The sequence below is a fragment of the Rhinoraja longicauda genome, chromosome 8 (assembly GCF_053455715.1).
Source record: "Rhinoraja longicauda isolate Sanriku21f chromosome 8, sRhiLon1.1, whole genome shotgun sequence".
Taxonomy (NCBI): Eukaryota; Metazoa; Chordata; class Chondrichthyes; order Rajiformes; family Arhynchobatidae; genus Rhinoraja; species Rhinoraja longicauda.
The window spans coordinates 15,935,765-15,961,551 of NC_135960.1; the positions used below are offsets into that span (position 1 = coordinate 15,935,765).

General features: G+C 42.7%; 1 protein-coding gene across 5 annotated transcripts in view; it reads left to right on the plus strand.

The window, feature by feature from the left end:
• orc4 (origin recognition complex, subunit 4) overlaps window positions 1–25,787 on the plus strand; it is an 81,510-nt gene that overhangs the window by 47,311 nt on the left and 8,412 nt on the right. For all 5 annotated transcript variants that reach the window (XM_078404411.1, XM_078404414.1, XM_078404410.1 and 2 more), the window contains 5 exons: window positions 4,722–4,873; window positions 5,618–5,791; window positions 12,924–13,010; window positions 16,001–16,109; window positions 17,536–17,631. In XM_078404411.1, the coding sequence (XP_078260537.1) occupies window positions 4,722–4,873; window positions 5,618–5,791; window positions 12,924–13,010; window positions 16,001–16,109; window positions 17,536–17,631 (618 nt within the window). The remainder of the gene's footprint in view (window positions 1–4,721; window positions 4,874–5,617; window positions 5,792–12,923; window positions 13,011–16,000; window positions 16,110–17,535; window positions 17,632–25,787) is intronic.

The window sequence follows — 25,787 nt, forward strand, 5'->3', positions numbered from 1 at the left end:
GGTTTGGCTGATGTCTCTAACGGTTTTATTCTTGTTTCTCAGTCTCATAATGGCTTCTTTGACTTTCATTAGCACAACTATGGTCCTCATGTTGATCAACACCAGTTAAAGTTTCCAAAGGTGATGGAAAGACTGGAGGAAAGACTTGGTGCTGAGAGCTCTCTTATACCTGCAGTAAGGAGGCAATTAAACACACCTGAGCAAATAAATAAATGATGGGTCTTTGTCCCAAACATTATGGAGGACACTGTAAGCATTAATACAAGTGTGAACAAAAAATGGGACAAGTTCAAAGACAGTGGCTGGGATAGATCAAGCTAATTTCTTTAATTTTTCCTTGTAGTTGTAAATTAATCCCAAGTGTAGTCAGAAGTGTTATCACAGACTGAATTTCCAGGTATAAATGCAGTCAGCCTCTTGTGTTGTTTTTCCGTCAGTGATTTGAAAGATGCCATTTACAGAAGAAGATAATGTGCATTTTACCTTGCCCTTGAAAGGGAAGATGTAGATAACGGCACACCATTTTCTACTGTTAAAATATATACCTTTTGTAACTACCCTTGTATTGCCAATAGAGTTTTTTTTGTTTGGATCAGCAAATGTGCATTACTGAGGATGCCATGCCTGAATATTTTCTAGATTATTAGGCAGGATATATTATTTGAAAGTTGGCATGCGATCTTGATGGAAGCTGCTGTTGTGTTTATACTGGAGTATTTTTGCGATGGCTTCTGAAATGGAAGATGATATGTGTCAGCAATGGCTGACAGCAGGCAGTGCTGCAGGGACATTTTCATGGCTCAGTTCATTTCAGACTGCTGTGTGACCACAGCCAAAGTCAGAAATAACCTGGCGGTCAGATGTCATCATGCTCTGCCACTGGATTTAAGTACAGCGATAGGCCACGTGCTAGAGAGAGGGGCCAGGTACACTTTACATCGACTCTTCAATTTTATGCTAGGGATGGCCAGCCTTCAAACATTGACCCCATTCATGTTTTGTTTCAATTTATTTTTAATTGAAAACTTTTTTTAATTGTCAAGATCTATTTGAATGGTTTTGAGAGGCAATTAAAATAGTTCAAAAGCTTTTGACTTCAGTGGAGCCCAATCAATGTATTGTAAAGACTGAATGTTGACTAGGATATATCTGAAACTATGAAGAACATCTTGAAAGAGCGTACAAAGGGGAAATTAAAATATAATTTAGAAAAAGGTTCTTTTTAAATGAAAGGATGAAAGATAAAATGAGGAAATAACTTGAAAAAAACACAAAAAAAAGAAAACAAAAGAGTTTAATCGGCTCACTAGGTACTGACGTCCCTTGGTTTACTTAGACTAGGATTGGGACGTTTCTCAATGAATCTACATCAGAGTAAGTAACAATGGGCAGCTTGAGTAGAGAAGTTGGAAGGTCATGTTGCAGTTGGATAAGATGTTGGTGAGGCCACTTTTAGAGTATTCTGTTCAGTTTTGACCACCATGTTATGGGAAAGATGCTGTCAAGCTGGAAAGGGTGCGTGGAAGATTTACGAGGATGTTGTCAGAGCTCGATGGCCTGAGCGACGGGGAGAGGTTGAGCAAGCTAGGACTCTGATCCATGGAGCAGACGAGAATGAGGGGTTATCTTATAGAGTTGTATAAAATCACGAGAGTAATAGATTGGGTAGACGTAAAGAGTCTCGTGCTCAGAGTAGGAATCGAGAACCAGAGGACAGAGGTTTTATGTGATGGGGGAAAAATGTAATAAGCATCTGAGGGGTAACTTTTTCATGCAAAGGTGGTAGGTGTTTGGAATGAGCTGCCAGAGGAGGTAGTTGAGGCAGGTGCTATCACAACGTTTAAGAGATGTTACTTGGTAAACTGGGAATTTTGACTGCCTATGTCAAACAAGAAGTCACAAGCCTGGGGGTAAAAATTGATAATGATCTTAATTTTAAATCTCACATAAATAAGGTAACAAAATGTGCTTTCTATCACCTCAGAAATATTGCTAAAGTATGGCCTTTCTTAACTCAGCATGACTGTAAAAAACTCATACATGCTTTCATATCAAGCAGACTTGATTAATGTAACGCCTTACTTACTGGTCTGCCTTCAAAATCCACCAACAAGTTACAGCTCATTCAAAATGCCGCAGCCCAGCTTTTAACAAATACCAAGAAAAGGGAACATATCACCCCAGTATTATAATTCCTTCATTAGCTCCCTGTAAGATCCAGGAAAGACTATAAGTTCCTCCTTATAGTCAAGTCAAGTCAACTTTATTTGTCACATACATATACAAGATGTGCAGTGAAATGAAAGTGGCAATGCCTGCGGATTGTGCTAAAACTACAAAACAGAATAGATTTTTTTTTTTAACACAACAAATAAATTAATACAGTAAATTAAATTAGTCCCTGGTGATATGAGAGTTAACAGTCCTGATGGCCTGTGGGAAGAAACTCCATCTCATCCTCTCTCTTTTCACAGCGTGACAGCAGAGGCGTTTGCCTGACCCTAGCACTGGAACAGTCCATTGCTGGGGTGGTAGGGGTCCCCCATAATGTTGCTGCCTCTGGATCTGCACCTCCTGATGTATAGGTCCTGCAGGGGGGGGCGAGTGTAGTTCCCATAGTGCGTTCAGCCGAATGCACTACTCTCCGTAGAGCCTTCCTGTCCTGGGCAGAGCTATTCCCAAACCAGATTGTGATGTTTCCGAACAAGATGCTTTCTACAGCCCCAGAGTAGAAGCACTGAAGGATCCTCAGGGAGACTCTGAATTTCCTCAACTGTCTAAGGTGGTAAAGGCGCTGCCTTGCCTTACTCACCAGTGCGGCAATGTGTGTTGTCCATGTCAGATCCTCTGTGATGTGGACTCCCCGGTATTTAAAGCTGCTCACCCTATCCACAGTAATCCCATTTATCTCCCGTGGCGTGTACATCCTCGGATGTTGAGCCCTTCTAAAGTCTCCAATCAGCTCCTTAGTTTTTGTTGCATTCAAGAGGAGGCTGTTGTCCTGACACCAGAGTGCCAGATCAGCCACCTCCTCCTGGTAGGCCTTCTCCCCGTTATCGGAGATCAGGCCCACCACCACAGTGTCGTCAGCAAACTTGATGATGGAGTTGGAGCTGAACCTGGCCCCACAGTCATGTGTGTACAGGGAGTACAGTAGGGGGCTAAGGACGCAAACCCCGGGGGATGCGTCCTTAGACTTTGTATGGTCTACAAAGCCCGAAATCGCTTGGGAGCAGCATATCTTATGCCCCTCCTTCCGTATGCCCCTACTCGTGCACTCAGGTCTTCTGATGCTGGCCTGTTAGCCACTCAATGCCACAGCAGTAAGAAAATTGGGGAAGCAGCCTTTTTCAATTACACCCCCAAGCTGTAGAATACACTAACCAGGGCCATGAGAGACGCTGACTCAGTTGAAAATTTTAAATGGCAGTTAAAAACATATCTTTTTACTCAAGCTTTTAACTGATTTTACTTCCTTTGATCTTTTACACTAACAATTTTACATTTTATATTTGTATATACATCTGTGCTTTGTATGCCTATGTCATCAGTGTTTTAAATTGTATCTTTGTTTAGACATGTGTTTTTGTGGAAAGCACTTTGGGCTGCATTAAATTGCATGAAAAGTGCTATATAAATAAGTTATTATTATTATTATTATTATTTTATTAAGAAACATTTAGATGGTACATGGATAGGACAGGTTTAGAGAGATATGGGCCAAACGCAGGCAGGTGGGACTAGTATGGATGGGACATGTTGGCAGGTGTTTGCAAGTTGGGGCGAAGGGCCTGTTTCCACACTGTAAGACTCTATGACTATGATTCCAACTATAAGAAACACTGTTTTCCCTTCCAGCGGACAGCGTATATATTGTTTCTACTCCATAAAATTTCACTTGATAAAAGTGCTTTGCCATCATCCACCGAGTGAAAATCTGAGGGAGGAGAAAGAGAGAGAGAGAGAGAGAGAGAGAGAGGAAGCAATGATCAAAATAAAAATTCCATGCTTGTTATTGACTTGCCTTAATTTCTAACGTAGTATGAATCAACCACCATACTTAATTTGTTCCTGTTTTGTTTCAAAATTGAGGTCTCCTCATTTTCAACCCCATCCAAAGAATCTTATTTCCTGAAATGAAATTTGAAATAAATTGGGCTTTGGACTTTCTGTGCTGTTTTGAGTGGTGAGATTTCACTCATTCATCTATTAATAATTTTTTTAAATATTTAATTTCCCAATGTGGGTGCCAATGGCAACCTAGCATTTACTGCCCAATCCAAAGGTAGAACCAAAGAACTGCAGAAACTGGTTAACACACAAAAGGACACACAGTGCTGGAGTAACACAGCAGGTCAGGCAGCATCTCTGGAGAACATTGGAAAGGTGAAGTTTCGGGCCGAGACCTCTCTTCAGACTGAATGGTCTCGACTCAAAACATCACCTATCCTTGGACTCTTTTTGTCTGAGAGGTCATGCTTTTGAAGGTGATGGCATCTACCTGGTGAAACTTATTCTTACTGGTAAAATTGCAATTCCTTTCAATAGTCTGAGTCAAAACAAAAATGACAATTTGTAATCAAGAGGATAATTTGTGAAAGCTTTACAATGTAATAAAGGAAGGGAAAAAAGACCGAGAAGGTAGAACTGTTTCAGAAACTGATTTGGAAAAAAATATGGAAATATCTTTTTAAATTAATATTGTATACTCTTATTTCTAGGAAACCGCAGCAGTAGTAGCCCAGTGCTTTTTATTTTGGATGAGTTTGACCTCTTTGCTCATCACAAGAATCAGACGTTGCTTTATAACCTGCTTGATATTGCTCAGGCAGCCCAGACACCTGTAGCTGTAGTGGGTCTAACTTGTCGACTGGTAAGTGTACAAGAAAATCTTTTATTTAAAAAAAATGAAGATACTTGATTTATTTTTCTGAAAAAACAAATATCTTGCACCAATGATAGTGTCCTTGCTAAAGCCATTGTCACCAGCATGAGACAATAATCCTTGTACATAACTCTACTGTAACATTCGCTCAAGAATGGAATCAAAATATTCCGATTGGACATTGTATGAAAATATCAGATTTTCAGCTCCCCAATTCACTCAATGCAAAGATCCCATTGAAGTCGGTAAACAAGCTGAAAGCATGTGTTAAGGAGACTGGTATAGAAATCATGAGCTGTGAATAAAATTGATGTTGAATGTACAAAAATTCCTCCAGGAATTGAAAAAGTTGGATTCAGAATACCTAGCTATTTAACTCAAGAAATTTGAAGCTCACCCAATATTGCTTGTCATATTTCACATGTCTTATCAATGTTAAGCTAAGCTGACATTTCAAAATATTGAAGTACATAGAAAATTAACCAAAGGACAGAGATGTAAGACCAGAGGACACACAAAATGTGATTGCAAGAGTGTTTTTAAGCAACCTAATGAAATGGTCCTATATTTTTTTACAAAACCTTTTGTTTAATTGTCTGAACAAATGTCACTCCAATGCTAATAGATTGATTTCTGCCCCCCAAAGTCTTCAGCAGCTTTGAAGAAAGGTAATAATTCATCAGCTGAATCCTAAAGTATTTGAAACTGTATGTATTTCTGTTGAAACTTCAGGATGTTTTGGAACTACTAGAGAAGAGGGTGAAGTCCAGATTTTCTCACAGACAGATTCATTTACTGAATGCATTTAGCTTCAGGCAGTATATGGATGTTTTCCAGCAACAATTTAGTTTACCAAAAGAGTTTCCTGATGGAACATTCGCTCAAGAATGGAATCAAAATATTGAGGTAACTTTTTTCTAATAACACACCCCTCCCAACCCTTCCGAATTTGACGGAAAGTTTCCGCTTTCTTAGTTCATTTCCGCCATTCCGATTTCGCCTCACATTTTTCCGCAAAACTGTCGGTAATTCCAATTGGTCAATTCGGTCGCTAGGGGTTCCGCGACAAATCCCCCCACCCTGGAAGTCTCCCCGAAAATGTGGCACCTAAGCTGGGCAGGGCAGCCAATCTCGACCTCATCGGGACTTCCATGGCCGATCGGTGGGTTGAATTTGCAACCTGCGGGTGGGACTCTGGAACTCCAGCCTAGCTGGAGCCAACACATCTATCCCCATAGCTGACTTCCTTGGCCAGCTGGATAAATCAAAGCTCTGGAACCAAGAGTGCCAGAAAATTAGTGGTGAAACTGTAATGAGTAAATATTAAATTTAAGTGCAAGGTAATATATATAAATATATTAATTAATTAAGACAGGGTTAAAATATAAAACATAGCAGAAAAGCCAATTACCACCTTTTTGGGCTGATTATCAATTAATGTGTGAATTTACTTCAATATGTACTTCAATAAGCAAGATGACATTATACTCTAAATTACTGCAATTAATGGCCATATGTGGGTTTGTTTGGACTGGAACCAATGTAGAGCAGAAATGCACATCCTTGCTAATCATATGTAAATGCATTTTTTTGTCATTTTTGTGTTTAATTTCATCTTCGTAATTTTATTATACACGTATGGCATATTCTTGGAAAATTCTTGGCTATTATAATAAAGTCTACAACCTGTTATATCATTTAAAAGTATAATAATCATAGGGAATTTATTCACAAAATACTGGAGTAACTCAGCTGGTCAGGCAGCATCTCAGGAGAGAAGGAATGGGTGACGTTTCGGGTCGAGACCCTTCTTCAGACGTCTATATGGCGCCAGTGTGAAACGGCCTTTAGTGGTCAGTGTACAGGAGCTGTATGTGACAAATTTTTATGTAGGGGTTCCCTGAGACATGAAAATTATTTCAAGGGTTCCGCAAGGGTAAAAAGGTTGAAATGCTGGGCCAAATGGTATAGGTGTGATCAAAATTACCGACTGTTTTCGGATGGTCAATATCGATGCGTTGTATTGCGACCCTTGTTAGCACAGGCTCGCGCTATGAAATCCTTCCGTATGCTTAGTCATACACTTTATGACCATTGTTCTTTTATTCAATACCAAGAGAATTGGGATGTGTAAGGAAAAAGCAAAATAGAAAAAGCAAAACAAAACAAATTTTTCTTTGTGTTGCAAAAAGTGTCTCTGTTCAATGACCTTCCTATAAATAGCAGAATATACTCATGATAGGCCTGACATTGTACATGGAGTCCAATAACTACGGACTGTTGGAAATAATAGTTGTTTTTCACACATTAATGTAGCGCAACGCCTATGCGCATTTGGCGTGCATACCTTTTTTTTGCTGAGAAGTTGCACTACGCGCCTTATGAATTTCCATGTAAAATTCTGAATTTTGGGCATCAAAACTATGAATTTGTAAAATCAAATGTTGGGAGATCTGGATAACATCAACATTACCAATTACAATGGATCAATGTTTCTTTATAAAATCATAAGAATAGATTCTGTATTAATATTAGCAATGCATCCATACATTGAAACGGTACATTTCATTGTACCATTGACCCTGTGCCAACCTACATATGACAAATAAAATTTATTAAATAAAAAAATACCAAGGAATATGTAACCTTTTAACAGTGTGAAGACCTTATTCTGAGAGGTAAAGATAATTTCTACTGATAATAATTCAATGTGCTCTGGTTAGTTTAATGTTACGTTGTACTCCAATGATCATTCTAGATACCTAATTTAAAATAAACAAATAAGTTATTTTCAATGTGCACATCAATGGAAATCTGCAGCATGTTAATGCAATCCACAGTCCACTTCTGCAGTTTTAAGGAGGAAGCATTTCTTTGCTGTACCAGAAATAGTCAGAAAATCTGTAGCAAAAGAAGAGACTGTTTCTCATTTTTGCCTTTATTGATCTTGAAGGGGCTACCCAGACTAGCCCTAGCTTTCAGTACAAAGTCTATGGTCCTGCAGGTCATGGGTATTTCAAGTGCATATCCAAATTTGTCCTAATTTTCCCTCTAATCTTTCTACCTATTTTTTCAAATATTATTCCACCCAATTTCTGACTCTACCAAGAAGAACAATTGCTCCTTCCTATTTATTCATAATTTTATTGGTCTCCATAAGTCTTTAGTGTTTCTAGTTTTCCATACAGCTTGAATTTCCAGTCCTGACAACATATTTATAAATTTCCTCAGTGCAGTCACGTCTCCCCTGTAATATAGTGACGAGAACCAGAGCTGAAGTCTAATTCATATTGTACACAGTTCCAGGAAAACTGCCTGCTCTTAAGATCATAAGTGATAGGAGCAGAATTAGGCCATTCAGCCCATCGTCTACTCTGCCATTCAATCATGGCTGATCTATCTCTCCGTCCTAACCCCATTCTGCCTTCTACCCATTACCTCTGACACCTGTACTAATCAAGAATCTATTTATCTCTGCCTTAAATATATCCACTGATTTGGCCTCCACAGCCTTCTATGGCAAAGAATTCCACAGATTCACCATCCTCTGACTAAATAAATTCCTCCTCATCTACTTCCTAAAAGAACGTCTTTAATTCTGAGGCTATGACCTCTAGTCCCAGACTTTCCCACTAGTGGAAACATCCTCTCCACATCCACTCTATCCAAGCCTTTCACTATTTTGTACGTTTCATCGTTCATATGTTCCATCGCTGGCTCTTTTAATCGCTTTTTAGGGATCTGTAGACAAACTAAGCCCTTGTTCCTCCAAACCTTTCCCATTTATTATATATTTCCCTGCCTTTTGGCAGGGCACTCACATTTCGGAGGATCTCACATGGTCCACTAACACTGCTGCGCTGGTCAAGAAGGCGCAGCAACAATTGTTCTACCTAAGAACACAGAAAAACACAGAACACAGAGCTTCTGAGCTCTATGGACTATCCGCTGAAGAGCTTTCCTCTCTGCCTCCGTGCAGCTGAGATACCACACAGGGATGCCATGTGGTAGGATGCTCTCTATGGTGCAGCGGTAGAAGCTGCTGATGACCTTCTATAGATTCAGGATCAGTTCCTGTGGATTGGAGGATAGCAAATGTTATCCCACTTTTTAAGAAAGGAGGGAGAGAGAAAACGGGTAATTATAGACCAGTTAGTCTGACATCAGTGGTGGGGAAGATGCTGGAGTCAATTATAAAAGACGAAATTGCTGAGCATTTGGATAGCAGTAACAGGATCATTCCGAGTCAGCATGGATTTACGAAGAGGAAATCATGCTTGACAAATCTACTGGAATGTTTTGAGGATGTAACTAGGAAAATTGACAGGGGAGAGTCGGTGGATGTGGTGTACCTCGACTTTCAGAAAGCTTTCGACAAGGTCCCACATAGGAGATTAGTGGGCAAAATTAGAGCACATGGTATTGGGGGTAGGGTACTGATATGGATAGAAAATTGGTTGACAGACAGAAAGCAAAGAGTGGGGATAAATGGGTCCCTTTCGGAATGGCAAGCATTGACCAGTGGGGTACCGCAAGGTTCGGTGCTGGGACCCCAGCTATTTACGATATACATTAATGACTTAGATGAAGGGATTAAAAGTACCGTTAGCAAATTTGCAGATGATACTAAGCTGGGGGGTAGTGTGAATTGTGAGGAAGATGCAATAAGGCTGCAGGGTGACTTGGACAGGTTGTGTGAGTGGGCGGATACATGGCAGATGCAGTTTAATGTAGATAAGTGTGAGGTTATTCACTTTGGAAGTAAGAATAGAAAGGCAGATTATTATCTGAATGGTGTCAAGTTAGGAAGAGGGAATGTTCAACGAGATCTGGGTGTCCTAGTGCATCAGTCACTGAAAGGAAGCACGCAGGTACAGCAGGCAGTGAAGAAAGCCAATGGAATGTTGGCCTTCATAACAAGAGGAGTTGAGTATAGGAGCAAAGAGGTCCTTCTACAGTTGTACCGGGCCCTGGTGAGACCGCACCTGGAGTACTGTGTGCAGTTTTGGTCTCCAAATTTGAGGAAGGATATTCTTGCTATTGAGGGCGTGCAGCGTAGGTTCACTAGGTTAATTCCCGGAATGGCGGGACTGTCGTATGTTGAAAGGCTGGAGCAATTAGGCTTGTATACACTGGAATTTAGAAGGATGAGGGGGGATCTTATTGAAACATATAAGATAATTAGGGGATTGGACACATTAGAGGCAGGAAACATGTTCCCAATGTTGGGGGAGTCCAGAACAAGGGGCCACAGTTTAAGAATAAGGGGTAGGCCATTTAGAACGGAGATGAGGAAGAACTTTTTCAGTCAGAGAGTGGTGAAGGTGTGGAATTCTCTGCCTCAGAAGGCAGTGGAGGCCAGTTCGTTGGATGCTTTCAAGAGAGAGCTGGATAGCATAGTGAGGGGGTATGGGGAGAAGGCAGGAACGGGGTACTGATTGAGAGTGATCAGCCATGATCGCATTGAATGGCGGTGCTGGCTCGAAGGGCTGAATGGCCTACTCCTGCACCTATTGTCTATTGTCTAATTAATTATTGCATCATATGGGAGGCGTATTCCCAATCTCGTTGTACCCCTGTACAATGACAATAAAGATCTATTGTATTTTGCACCTCCCCATATATATTCTCTCACACTTCCTGTGAGAATTCCATTTCCTGCTTCCTAATTAACCAGACCATCAGCATTTTCTGTAGTTTTTATGCATTTTTGCTTTCAATCACAGTGATGTTTGAATTATTTGCAAACTTCATCCTATTTTCTAATTATATTTATTTAAACAAATGCCTTAATGGGCTAATATCTTTCACCACGCGTAAGCATCAAGCAAAACTAAATACTAAACAAAAGGAGATATTAGATAAGGCCAACCAACTGGCTTGGAAGGAGAATCTTGAAAGAAAATGCAGTTGAAACTGAGCTTTTGGAAATTATTCTTGACATTTTTTATGATGTCCAAAATACAAATTTTGTATCTTTTGTGTTCACTCAAATCAACGTTTACATATCACTTATTCAAGGGAGTAATGTGCAAGGTTACCTGAACACGCATAGGAAAATTCCCAGCCATCTATTGCAAAATTACCTGCCTACTTTCACTTACGTTAGACTGGGTAGTTGACTATTAAAAAGGTATTGGATTCTCGAGGCTTTCTTCCTAGGTTATCTGGTTAGAGTCTGCCTCTTTGAAGTAACTTTGATTCCACAGCCATTGACAGGTTTGAGCAGAAAACAAACTGTTAGAGGAAATCGGACGGTCAGGCAGCATCAGATGCAGCTTGAGCCACTAAATTCCTCCAGCAGTTTTTTGCTCAAGATTCCACCATTTGCAGTCTCTTGTGACTTCATTGACAAAATTGTCATTTCGTGGCCATGTTGATCATAAAATTGCTTGTTTATCTTTCATTTTAATTCCTCACCCCTTATAAAAAAACATTTTTTCCTCATAAAAGTTCCTTCTGGTGCGAGAATTTACACTTGCTTTATCTATTCAATAATTTAAAAAGCTGATTATTTGGCAGAAACTGTATGAAGACAATTATTGTAACTGAGCCACAAAAGAAAATCTGGCATGTAAACTGACCATATTCAGTTTTAAAGATTTCCTGGTACATCAAGTGAAACAATAATATCTTTGAAAAAGTCTATAACATATTGGTATATAACAGAATTACAAATAAGTACAGATAAATGTGAGGTTATCTACTTTGGTGGCAAAAACAAGGAGGCAGATTATTATCTCAATGGTGTCGGGTTACGTAAGGGGGAAGTGCAGCGAGACCTGGGTGTCCTTGTCAATAGTCGTTTATTTGTCACATACACATAAATGTGTAGTGAAATGAAACATTACCCACAGTTCAACAATAAGACCAATAAGAATAATCAATAAAAATGCAATAACACATACAATCATAAACTAACACCAAACAAAAGAAACATCCATCACAGTGAGTCTCCTCCAGTCCCCTCCTCACTGTGATGGAAGGCCAGAATGTCTTTTCTCTTCCCCTCCGTTTTCTCCCACGGTCAGACTGTTGGAGTTGCCACGTCGGGGCGGTCGGGGCTCCCGACATTGAAGCCCCCGCCGGGCGGATACACCAGTCACTGAAAGTTGGCGTGCAGGTACAGCAGGCAGTGAAGAAAGCTAATGGCATGTTGGCCTTCATAACGAGAGGATTTCAGTATAGGAGTAAAGAGGTTCTTCTGCAGTTGTATAGGGCCCTGGTAAGACCACATCTGGAGTATTGTGTACAGTTTTGGTTTCCTAATTTGAGGAAGGACATCCTTGTAATTGAGGCAGTGCAGCGTAGGTTCACGAGATTGATCCCTGGGATGGCGGGACTGTCACATGAGGAAAGATTGAAAAGACTAGGCTTGTATTCACTGGAGTTTAGATGGATGAGAGGAGATCTTATAGAGACATATAAAATTATAAAAGGACTGGACAAGCTAGATGCAGGAAAAATGTTCCCAATGTTGGGGGAGTCCAGAATGGGGGCCACTGTCTTAGAATAAAGGGGAGGCCATTTAAAATTGAGGTGAGAAGGAACTTTTTCACCCAGAGAGTTGTGAATTTGTGGAATTCGCTGCCACAGAAGGCAATGGAGGCCAAATCACTGGATGAATTTAAGAGAGAGTTAGATAGAGCTCTGGGGGGTTGTGGAATCAAGGGATATGGGGAGAAGCTGGGCACAGGTTACTGATTGTGGATGATCAGCCATGATCACAATGAATGGTGATGCTGGTTCGAAGGGCCGAATGGCCTCCTCCTGCACCTATTTTCTATGTTTCTAAGTGATGTTTTAGGTTTGCTTTTTTGTGTCATGGTTACTGAACGACTGCCTAAGGTTGTTGTCTTTTAATAATCTGGCACTTTGACATTGTACCTTATTCATTATAAATAGACCATGAGCGAGAATCACAGACCTTCCAAAGCAAGTCAACCTCTATTTTTCCATTTGTATGTTGTCTGTTTTGCTATCTGCATGAGCCACTTACAGTTATTTAACATCCTCTGAAATATTGTTACCCTACCAGTCACTGTGCAAAGACAAGACTGTGGTGAATGTTCTACAGAAGCACTTCAGTTCCAGTAAGGATTTCCGATCCCTGCATATGTTATTGGTAAGAGTTTATTAATTCAAAGGTCATACTTCATAAAGCTTAAACTAGCAATTTACCCATTTTCTCTAGTAAGTATAATTGGTGGTGTTGCACAATGGAATTTTATTTGCATTAGGGCATACTTAAGGGCCTTTTATTTGATGGAACATTGAACAGTACAGCATAGGAACAAGCACTTTGGTCCACCATGTCTGTGCTGAACACGATGCCAAGATAAACTAATCTTACCTCATGATCTTTTCCTTTCCATTTTCTGCATATTCATGTGCCTATCTAAAAGCCTCTTAAACACCACTATCGTACTCCCTTCAACACCACCCCTGGCAGTACATTCCTGGCACCCACCACTCTGTGTAAAAAAAATACTTGCCCACACATCTCCTTTAAACTTTTCCCTTATCACCTTTAAGCCAGGCCCGATAGCTTTGACATTTCTATCCTGGGAAAAAGAAAGTCTGACTGTCTTCCCTATCTATATTTTTATATACTTCTATCAGGTGGATAGAAGTAGATAAAATGGAGGGGGGCGGGGGGAGGGCCTTTACATCCCACAATTTGATTACATAGCCTATGAGTGTTGAGTTAACTAGTGATTAGGCTTGGGTGTTTTATACTCCCATCAACCTATTGCAGTTTGAAATCCTAAAATTGCTGATGAACTGACAATAGACAATAGGTGCAGGAGTAGGCCATTCGGCCATTCGAGCCAGCACCGCCATTCACCGTGATCATGGCTGATCATGCACAATCAGTACCCCGTTCCTGCATTCTCCCCATATCCCCTGACTCCGCTATCATTAAGAAACTGGAAGAGTTTGTTTTTAGGTTTCTGATCCAGTATATATTTATATCTCCCAGAATTAACTGATTAGTGAAACAGTACACCAGTTTTATTTGGGGAGCTGAATATTAATACTATTTAATAACAGGAACAAGAATGATATTTCCAATCCTTCTCTTCGAAAATTCATATGATCACAAATGATTTTTCAAAGCAGTAGCTCCAAGAAAACTGAAACTGCAAATGCTAGAAATGTGAAATAAAAACAAAATATTAGAAATACTCAGCAGGCAGCTTTCTGTGAAGAGAGATAAAGAGTTGACATGACAATTACTTTATTTCTCTTCCGACAGAATGCTCCCAAACCTGCTGCATATTTCCAGCATTTTCTGTTTTGTATTATAAGGTCATAAGGAATAGTAGTAGAATTAGGCCATTCGGCCTATCAAGTCTACTCCACCTTTCAATCATGGTTGATCTACCTCTCCCTCCTAACCCCATTTTCCTGCCTTTTCCCCATAACCTCTGACACCTGTATTCTATGACATCTGGTGTTGCACAATAGATAATAGTGTAAAAATGTACATGGTTTAGGCAACTTCAACCACTTATGTAATTCAAGATAATATTTGAGTTAAAATAAATAAAAACATTTTAGCTTCCATATATTCCATATATATTTTGAATTTTGTAATTAACTTAAAAAAATTGTTCTTTCCCAAAAAAATGTCTGGATCAAAATGTAAGGTGTCTATTTCAGTTTCTGATATAATTTTAAATGAGCAATGTTCTAGTTAAATTGATGGACTTCTACTTTGCGATGTTGTGTCTCTGACAAGGGGGGCATTCTTGGTTCAAACCTTTAAATGTAATCTTCTTTTGGGGCTGCAAATGCAGAGAAATCCTTACTTAGAAACATCAAATTAAATGCTGTACAAATGCTGTTACCTCATGCTGAACAAAATGGACTTTATAAATTTCAGAGTGTTATTGAAATATGTGAATGTAATTTTGAGCCAGCTTGACCTGGAGCCATAGTCATCCAGCTTGGAGCATGTAGAATATTCAAGAAGTTCACCTAGTACGTGGATTAACATTTCTCTTTCAATTAGCAATATTACAATACATGTTTTTGAAAACTTCCTGTGTGCATTTCCCTGCATAACAACAGTGAATGCTCCTTAAAGTACTTTATTGGCCATGTAGCATTTTGGGATGGAAATATGAAAGACTTTACAGAAATGCAAATTTCGCCCCCCAAAAATGTCTCCTGTTTCTGTTTAATAAGCATAAAAACAGACCCTTCAGCCCATTACGTCTTTGCCAACCATCAAGAACCTATCTTTACTAATCCAATTTTCCAGGACTCGGTTAATATCCTTCTATATCATTTTATTTCTAGTGCTTATCTAAATATTTAAATCTCATGAGTGTATCTGTCTCCACCTACTCAAATGAATTATTCCAGGTTTCAACCACCCTCTGGGTGAAAATAATCTTCCTCCAATCTCCTAAATCTACCTCTTGCTTTCAAGCAATGGTCTCTGGTAATAAACACCATTATGAAGAGAACATTTTCCTGGTCTCTGCACATCATCAGTTCATACTCTACAACAGTTGGACAGAGACAGTCATTAGTCTTCTGCAGGTTGCATTTTTGCCAGTATCCATTCAGGAAAGTGAGGACACACCTCAAAATCTACCATTTTGACAGGTCGGCTCGAGCTGTTCCTGACTTTGTTGAAGACATTGTTGACTAGTGTCTGAAGGGTCTCGACCTGAAATGCCACCCATTCCCTCTCCTCAGAGATGCTACCAGTCCTGCTGAGTTACTCCAGCATTTTGTGTCTATCTTCAGTGTATAACCACCATCTGCAGTTCCTTCCTACACCTGACTTTGTTCCCGTACATTTTTATCCTGACTAGTTTTGTCATTAAGTGAATTGATTATATGATTTAAATGAAGGCACAAAGAACTGCAGACACTAGTTACAAAAAAGACACAATGTGCTGTAGTAACTCAGTGGCTCAGGCAGCATCTCTGGAGATCATGCGTAGACGACATTTCGGGTCTAGAACCAATTCCAATAACCCTTCAGACTCGTTGCGTTATAGAGCAGCGATTAACTCTCCAGAAAACCATTGAACCGTGATTTCTATGAAATATGTTGCATTGATGACAAATAATCTCCAGTTATTTTGATTTCAGATGTTCGCTCTTAGTCATGTGACCATTTCCAAGCCAAGTATCCAATCAATGGATCTTCTGGACGCCAGCAGATTGTACACAATGGATTCCAAAGCAAATATATTACATGGTAGGAAGAGCAATGTAGTTTAGTCCAGAACTCAGAGATTTAAGGATTAATAGTCTACACTGCAGCCAGTGAAAATACAGCCGCGACTTATAATTATCCAGCAAGCCTTATAAATTAGCAAAATCTCCCAATGCACTTCTTCAAAGCGTATCAAAACATGATAGAGCTGCAAAGTGATCTTGCGGCAAAATGTCCAAAACACCATCAAAGACAAATATGTTAAGAGAAAAGAGGATTGAATGGTGAATTGCAATGCTTAGGGTCTGAGCAGTTGAGATTAAGGCTGCTAATTATTGAGTGATTTGGCAATGATCAAAATACCAAAATTCAAAATTGGAGCAGCGCATCTAATCCCCTCTATTCCTTCTCAAGTGAGCACAGTTCCATCCTCTCTATTCTGCCCTTGTAACTCTTTTTGTAGACTGAACGTATTGTGCACATAATGACACCAAGGTCCTAAATGGTCGTTTTCGGTTTCAGACAGCTTCCAGAGAGAGACCGAGTTGGTAGCTAGGGAATGGTGCTTGTCACTAGGACCAAAATCTATGTTAACATGTTAACAATTAGCTTGTTATATTGTAGGAAAAGAAATTGCAACATCTGTATATGAAGCATTTGAATTGTTCAGTTTTAAATATAAAGGAGGATGGTAAATGAACCAAATATTGACAATGTTCCATCCAGATATCGCTTTCATTTTAAGAGCTTGTAATTTTGTAGATGTTGTCTCATTTACCATTTATATATTATGAGTTGACAATTTTTTTAAACGAAGTCATGCATAATGGGAAGCATGCTTTGAATACCTTGTTCCGTGCAATCTCAAAAATTGTGTGCTCTTTAACTTTAAGCCCAAAATGTTTTATACTGACTGTTTTTAATACCCGTTTCTCTTACATCAAGCCAACAACATTTGTGCCTCAGTAGTTATATTTCAGAGTACTGTATCCTGTTTGGGTTGGGGTAAAAACGGTAAAATATTAATATAAGCATTTTGTTTATTCATCAGGGGAAGGAATTTTGAATTGTTTGCATTTTTCTACCACATTAAAATTTATTTGGAGGTTTTAACTTTTAGCTGGCTTGTTTAACTATTTTTCCTTTTGCTACTTAATTGCTTCCTCTAAAAATAACTGGTCATTTGGTGAAAAAATGCATAGACCTGCAGAGAACCACTATGATCAGAAATTATAACTGCATTTCATAATTAACTTTCCATTGAGGATCTTGTGTTGTGCATTATTTTGCTCTCTCTTCCCCTTTATCCCATCTCACTTTAACATAGATAATTTCCCAATTATTTGAAGACTGTGGAAATTTGCTGCAGTCAACTTGGGAATTGCCTTTGATTTTTTATTTTAAGTCTTCAGTTGAAATTATCTTTGTGAATTTTAGTTTTAATATTTGGCTCCATTTTCCCTTGTAGGTCTGTCTGTGCTGGAACTCTGCCTAATTATTGCCATGAAGCACTTGAATTCCATTTATGAAGGACAACCGTTTAACTTTGAAATGGTTTACAATGGTGAGTTATTTTTTAAAAAGGTAATGAGGACCAGTACCCTGGAAAATTAAATAACTTCGTCTGCAGATATGGCTTTAAATATCTCTTCACCAGAACTCGTCCCAAATTATTTTGCTTGACATTGAGAAGAACGAACAATGTAGTAAAACCAGAGTTTGCTAGGATGGAATAGACCATAAATAAGAGTATACAGGTACTCCCCAGGTTACGATGGTTCGGCTTGCGATAGTTCGACTTTGCGATGGTGCAAACGGCAGGGACCCGTAGCGAGCCGCCGCTCGCTTCCGGACACGTGATCGCGCGTTTTCAATGCATTTCGACTTACGATACTTTCGGTTTCCGATGGGTTTCTCGGAATGGAACCCCATCGGAAGCTGAGGAGTACCTGTATCTCCAATTGGAGACAGAACAGAGAAAAATCATAAATTGTCAAAATTGAGAGCTCTTCATCTGAATGTGCATAACCTTCAGAACAAAATGTGTGCATTAGTGGAAAAATAGATAAATGGTACAAACTAATAGTCATTACAGAAATATTGTTGCAAATAATTAAATATTTCATGATACTTAACATTAACAATAGACAAACAAAAGTGAAAAGGTGGAAGTGCAGTGACGACCTTCAAAAAATTTGATACATTCAATAGTGAGGAGACCTTAGCGTATAAAATAGCATAACAAATCAGTTTTGGTGTAGCTAAGAAACAGCAAGAGAAAGAAGACATTGGTGAGAGTTGGTTTTGGAACTCCAAGCAGCTGTGGTAATATTGTAATGGAATAATGGTATAAGTAATGTTAAATTAGAGGTGCACATAATTAGGATATTATAGGAATACATCTAGACTGGACAAACCACGTTAGCAGTAATAGTATGGAGCTGGAATGTGTGTAATGAAAGGGAGTTAATTGATAATATGGTGGTTAGGCTGTAGTGAGTCCAAATCGAGCGATGTTATCAAAAGACTTTATTCTTGGTAAAAACCGTGACAAAACGCAACGCACTTACTTTGGACACACACTACTTAACTAGCTAATATAATCTAATATAATCTCTCTAGTTTGGCGCCAGACACTCCTATACCTCGCGTTCCCGCACCACGTGACCCGTTAGCCCAACCGAGGGTTCGAGACCCCCTGGCCAATCCGTATGTCCCTACATGACCCCCCCCAGAACCCTCGAAACCATACCTCACGGGCGCCCGGACCTCCCTCCCGGAACGCGTACGGAGGGGGGAAACCGATACCGCCAACGTGACAGGAGGCGGGGAGGGCGCCGCCGCCAGAGGCGATGGAGGGGCCACGGGAGCGGAGGGTGTAGGTGACGGAGAGCGCTTGATCGGCAACGGCAGCCCGGGCCCAACCATAGGCGGCGGGGGGCCGAGAGGTGGCAAACAGGGCGCCGCTGGCGGGACCAGTGGGGCGGCCACCGGCCGGCCCCGGCGCGGAGGCTAGGCTACCGACACGGGGAGGTCCTGGTCCAAATGGGCCGGCTTGAGCCGGGATACCGAAACGAGCTCCTGGCGATTTCCCACCTGCAAGGTGAAGGTGACAGCCCCTCTTTTAAGCACCTGGAACGGGCCCTGGTAAACCGGCCGAAGAGGGGGGCGGTGGGAATCTTTCCGAAGGAACACGAAATCGCAGTCCCGCAAGTCCAACGGGACGTGGACTGCCGTGCTTCCGTGCCTGGAGGTCGGGACCGGAGCCAGAGAACCCACCCGTGCCCGGAGAACCCACCCGTGTGACGGGCGGCGGCAAGGCGGGGGCGGAAGGGAGAATGTCACCCGGCACCCGCAGGGGCGAACCGTAGACAAGCTCGGACGAGGATGTGCCTAGCTCAGCCTTTGGGGCCGTACGAATGCCGAGGAGGACCCAAGGCAGCTGGTCAGCCCAATCGTGGCCGGTCAGTCGGGCACAGAGGGACGCCTTCAGCTGCCGATGGAAACGCTCAACCATCCCATTGGATTGGGGATGGTAGGCGGTGGTCTGCTGTAAGCGAGACCCATACAACCGTGCCAGCGCGGCCCAGAGGGAGGAGGTGAACTGGGCTCCCCGATCTGTGGTGATGATAGCAGGGACGCCGAAACGGGCCACCCAATGCAACGCCAGGGCCCGTGCACAGGAGGCCGCCGAGGTGTCCGACAACAGGAGCGCCTCCGGCCAACGTGTAAACCGATCAACCACCGTGAGCAGATGAGTATAACCCCTGGAATAGGGCAATGGACCCACCAAATCCACGTGGATGTGGAAAAAACGGACGGGGGGAACCTCGAATCTCTGGTATGGGGGCTGGACATGGCGATGAACTTTGGAGGTCTGGCACGGAATGCAGGCACGTGCCCAGGCCGCCACCTGCTTCCGCAGGCCGTGCCAGACAAACCGGGCGGCCACCATGGCTGAAGTCGCCCTGATGGACGGATGTGCCAGGCCATGAATGGCCTCAAAAACCTTACGCCGCAGGGCGGCAGGCACCACCGGGCGAGGGCGTGGAAGGGAAACGTCACACCACAACTTGGTACCTGTGGGGCCACACGCCACCTGTTCCAAACGCAGTCCCGAGGCTGTGGAGGCGTACACCCCGGCAGTTCCTTCCAGGCGGTGAGCCTCCGCTAGCTCCCGGAAATCCACCTGTCCGCCTACCATGGCTACGGAGGGAATGGCCGGCCGGGACAGGGCATCAGCAACGGCATTAAGCCTACCCGCAATATGACGGACATCGGTGGTAAACTCCGAAATCAGGGTGAGGTGCCGCTGCTGGCGAGCCGACCACGGATCAGAAACCTTAGCAAAAGCGAATGTCAGAGGTTTGTGATCCGTGTAGGCCACAAAAGAGCGGCCTTCCAAAAAATAACGGAAGTGGCGGACTGCTAAATAGAGTGCCAGGAGCTCCCTATCAAACGCACTATATTTGAGCTCGGCTCGCGAGAGCTGCCGGCTGAAAAATGCCAGGGGCTGCCAGTGACCTTCGTCCTGCTGCTCCAAAACCCCACCCACCGCCACGTCTGAGGCGCCCACCGTCAGAGCCGTGGGGGCGGAGCAGCGCGGGTGCACCAGCATGGTGGCGTTGGCGAGGGCCTGTTTGACCGCGACAAAAGCCGTCTCTGCAGCTGCGGACCATACCAACTCAGCGGGGTTACCCGCGAGGCATTGAAAAAGGGGGCGCATGACCCGAGCTGCTGCAGGCACGAACCGGTGATAAAAGTTCACCATGCCCACGAATTCCTGCAAACCCTTGATGGTAGTAGGGCGTGGAAAAGAGCGGACCGCGTCCACCTTAACTGGCAAAGGAGTGGCACCGGCCGGTGTAACCCGGTGACCCAAAAAATCTACCGCCGACAGGCCGAATTGGCATTTGGACGGATGGAGAATCAGGCCGTGGTCTTGCAGCCTCTGGAATACAGTGCGGAGGTGGACTAAGTGCTCCTGGACCGAACGGCTGGCAATCAAAATGTCATCGAGGTAAATAAACACGAACGGCAAACCTCGACCCACACGGTCCATCAGACGCTGGAATGCCTGAGCTGCGTTTTTAAGGCCGAAAGGCATGCGCAACCACTCAAACAACCCGAACGGAGTAATGGTAGCCGTCTTTGGAATGTCCGGCGGGTGGACCGGGATCTGATGATATCCCCGCACTAAATCGATCTTAGAAAAAATTGTAGCCCCCTCCAGGCTGGCTGAGAAGTCCTGTATGTGCGGAATCGGGTAGCGGTCCGGCCGTGTTGCCGCGTTAAGTCGTCGGAAATCCCCACATGGTCTCCACCCCCCAGATGCCATGGAAACCATATGCAAGGGGGAGGCCCACGGACTACTCGAAGGCCGCACAATTCCCAGCCTCTCCCAGTTCAGGAACTCCTCTCGAGCCATGGCCAGCTTGTCGGGTGGGAGGCGCCATGCCCGGGCAAAAACCGGCGGCCCCTCGGTCGGAATGAAATGCACGTCCCCATGCTTCTCGGAAGGTGCATCGAAACGCTGGACGAGGAGCTGTGGGAAGTCCGCTAGGACCGCATCGAACTGACCGGGGGCCGTGGTAATGGCCTGGATCGCTGAACTGGGTGGGGCGGCGCTTGGAGATTGGGATTTCATCGTACTTCGGGGCCGTACACCAGCCGATGGCTGCAGGCCCCCTCCCGCGGACGTCTACGACTAACGAAAACGCCCATAGGAAATCCGCACCCAAAATGGCCTGGCCCACATCCACCACGATGAAATCCCAACGGTAGGTCCTGGACTCGAAGGACAGGGACATAGCCCTTTTACCGTAAGTGCGGATGGGGCTACCATTCACCGCAATGAGGGGCGGCCCCTTCCCCCCCCGCTTGAACTTCGCAGTCATAGGGGCACAATACTCACAACCGCTCCCGTATCCACCAGAAAAACGATCCCGGTACCTTGGTCCGTCGCATAGAGGCGGCAATTACGGCCAATCGAGACTGCCTCTACATTCGATCGGCCCAGGCATTTCCCGGAAACGAACACGGGGCTCTGCAGCTTCGAGCCTCACTGCCCCACCGCCGATGGAAGAAACACCAGCCGCGCCTATTCGGCCCTGTTGCTCGAGCCCGCGACCAATAAACATGTTCCGCAGCCCCTTCTTGGCGGGCTGACTGCGAAATAACGGCCGATGCGTCGCTCTCTCGGCCGCTCCACCGACTGCCGCTGGGCCTCGAGACCCGATTAACCGAGTCGTCTCGGGTGTGTCGCTCCCTGACGAGCACGTCGGCTTTCTCGGCGAATGCTACCGGATCTTCAAACGAGACGTCGGCCAACACTAGCCTGACGTCCCGGGGTAGTTTCTCCCGAAAAGCCTCTTCGAAAACCATGCACGGCTGATGGTCGCCCACCAAGGTCAGCATCTCGGTCATCAACTCCGACGGTAGCCACTGCCCCAGCTCTGGTAAATGGAGGAGCTTCAAAGCCCGCTGGTTCTGGCTCCAGCCAAAAGTCCTCAGTAGGAGCCTCTTGAGCCCCACGTACTGCTCCGTTTGGGGTGGACTGGTCAGGTATTGACTGACCCGCGTAGCCACCTCCGACTGCAGACAGCTCACCAGGTGGTGGAACTTCTCCTGGTCTTTCTCCACCCTCTTAAGATGGAACTGGGATTCCGCCTGCACAAACCACAGGTGCGGCTGATGGGCCCAGAACGGCGGTAGGTGAACCTCGCCCGCGCTCGCTCCCACCTGTGACATTCTGCGTGTTCGCTTCAGATCTTGCGTTCGGGGTCACCAATGTAGTGAGTCCAAAAATGAGCGATGTTATCAAAAGACTTTATTCTTGGTAAAAACCGTGACAAAACGCAACGCACTTACTTTGGACACACACTACTTAACTAGCTAATATAATCTAATCTAATCTCTCTAGTTTGGCGCCAGACACTCCTATACCTCGCGCTCCCGCACCACGTGACCCGTTAGCCCAACCGAGGGTTCGAGACCCCCCCGCCAATCCATATGTCCCTACAAGGCTACCTTTAAGAAATAGTAATTCTACTGACATTTTATTTAATGACTAGAAGAGATTTAGTTTGGGCTGAGAGAGGCTGAATAAAACAAACTGAAGGCATAAGGCTTGAGATGGATGGATTATGTAGACGGGAACTACATTAGAAGGCAAGACAGAAAATACGCTGTGTTACCAAACTAATGTCTCTTTTTTAAAGGCAAAATGTCCAACTGGAAAAATGGTGCCACTGTGATTTAAGATTTGTTAAAGATAGTATTAGAAAAAGATGTATACGCTTGTCAACAAAAGCAATAAGCCTGAGTATTGGAAGATTTTAGATCTCACTAAAGGAGGACCAAAGTATTGCTCGTAAATATGAGAGTAAACTTGTGATAAGAGTTATATGTTTTATAAGAGCTTCCATAGATGTTCAAAAAAGGAAAAGGTCAGCTAACAGACAGAGATAAGAGAAAACATATTGGAGAATAAGAAAATGACCAAGTAAAACAAATATCTTCAAAAATGGGTATAGAAATCCTCCTGAAGATAGTGGAGAAGTATAGATTTTTTTAGTTTAGTTTAGAGATACACCACGGAGACAGAGTCTGCACTGCCCAGCGATAATCGCACATTAGCACAATCCTACCCACAAGGAATGATTTACATTTCTACCAAGCCAATTAACCTACAAATCTATGCCTTTGGAATGTGGGAGAAAACCAAAGATCTCGGAGAAAACCCACATAGGCACGGGGGAGAATGTACAAACTCCGTACAGACAGCACCCATAGTCAGGATCGAACCCGGGTCTCCGACACTGGAAGGCAGCAACTCTACCGCTGTGCCACCATGTTGCCCATAGATGTGGAGTTAATGAACTTTAGAATAACCGTCAAAAAATAATAATAATATTGCAAAAATCAATGGAAACATAGAAAATAGGTGCAGGAATATGCCATTCGGCCCTTTGAGCTAGCACCACCATTCAATATGATCATGGTTGATCATCCAAAATGAGTACCCCGTCATCTTACAAATTTCTACCAAGTCTAAATTGGCCCCTGCATATTGAAGTGGAAAATGTAACCCTTCTATTTAAGAAAGGGATTAAGAACACAGCGCTATTGACCAAGTACAATGCCATCAATTATCACTTCCTTAAAAATAGATTTTCCGCATACGAAAATGGTGGGATCTATTTTAATAAAGTGATAATAGGGCACTTAACAAATAATAATTAGGGTAGACAGTCGTCAACTTGATGAAAGAGAAATAGTGTTTAATAAATCTGTTTCTTGAGGTTGCAACTAACAAAATAGATGAATCAGTTAACATGGTGTAATTGGATTTATAGATGGCCTTCAATAAAGTGCCACACAATACTGGAGCACATAGTATTTGGAATAATATGGTTTGAGAGTCAGTTAATAGACAGAAAATAGGAATAATTAGTTGATTTTCAGGTCAGACGTTCATGACAATGGGGCAGGTATCACAGGAATTGATGTTGGGCCCCCAGCTATTCAATGTACATCATTGATATAGATGTAGGGGTCCAGTATAACATAACCAAGTTTAGTAATTACAGTGTGGACTATAAGGAGGAGCACACAGGATACAAACAGGCTAGGTAAATGGGCAAAGTCATAGTTGATGGAATAAAACAATTGTGAAGTTATCCACTTTGGTGGGAAAATGTTTTTTTTTTAAATGACAGCTTTTCGGGTCGAGACCCTTCAGACTCTGAACTCTGAAGAAGGGTCTCAACCCGAAACGTCACCCTTTCCTTCCTTCCAGAGCTGCTGTCCTGCTGAGTTATTCCAGCATTTTGTGTCTAGCTATAGTTTTATTTAATTTATATGCTCCCATAGACTCCATCCCAAGAATTATTCTCGTAAATATTTTCTGCATCATCTCTAAAGCCTTCACCTTTTGTTTAGTTAATGTGGTGACCATAGTTTAATGCCCGATCCCAATTGAGACCAAATAATAAGTGTTTTCTAAAAGTTCAGCATAATTTCCGTGTTTATACAATGCCTTTATTGATAAATCCTTTTTAACTACTTTCTCAACATGCCCTGTTGTTTTCAATTTGTGTACTTGCATCCCCAAGTCCGTCTGTTTACTCAGGCTCCCCATTAACCATTCAAAACCACCAGTGTACAGTAGCTGCAATGTGCATCATCTACAAAGGACATCGCTGTTACTTGCTCAGAACAATCCGATAGCATCGCCCAAACCTCAAGGTGTTTAAAGGCAGCAGGTGTAAGGAAACACTGCCATCTACAGGATCACTTGTAGGTTGCACTTCGATTTTACTGGGTCTAAATCCTGGAGCTCCCTTACCGAACAGGACTAACAGAACTAACAGCAGAAGAACCACAATAGTTCAAGAAGCCAGTGCCCACCATCTTCAGGGAATCGGAAATAAATGTCTGATCATAAAATGGTCAGACCCTGAAACTGAATAAATAAATCAAATTAAATTGAATTGTAGCATCAGTCCATTATCTTCAAAAAACAATTCAATTAATCTGGTCTGGTGATTAAAAATGTAGAAGGTACCATCTATCTTTTCATCTAACTCTCATCTTGAATATTTGTGGGTTTGTGGATATATTTGTTTCCAAAATACAGCCAAAACGGTACATGATAGCGCGACAATTTTGGGCCCACCATTGTCCTGGGGTTCAAATTATTGTTATATTTTAAAAGTT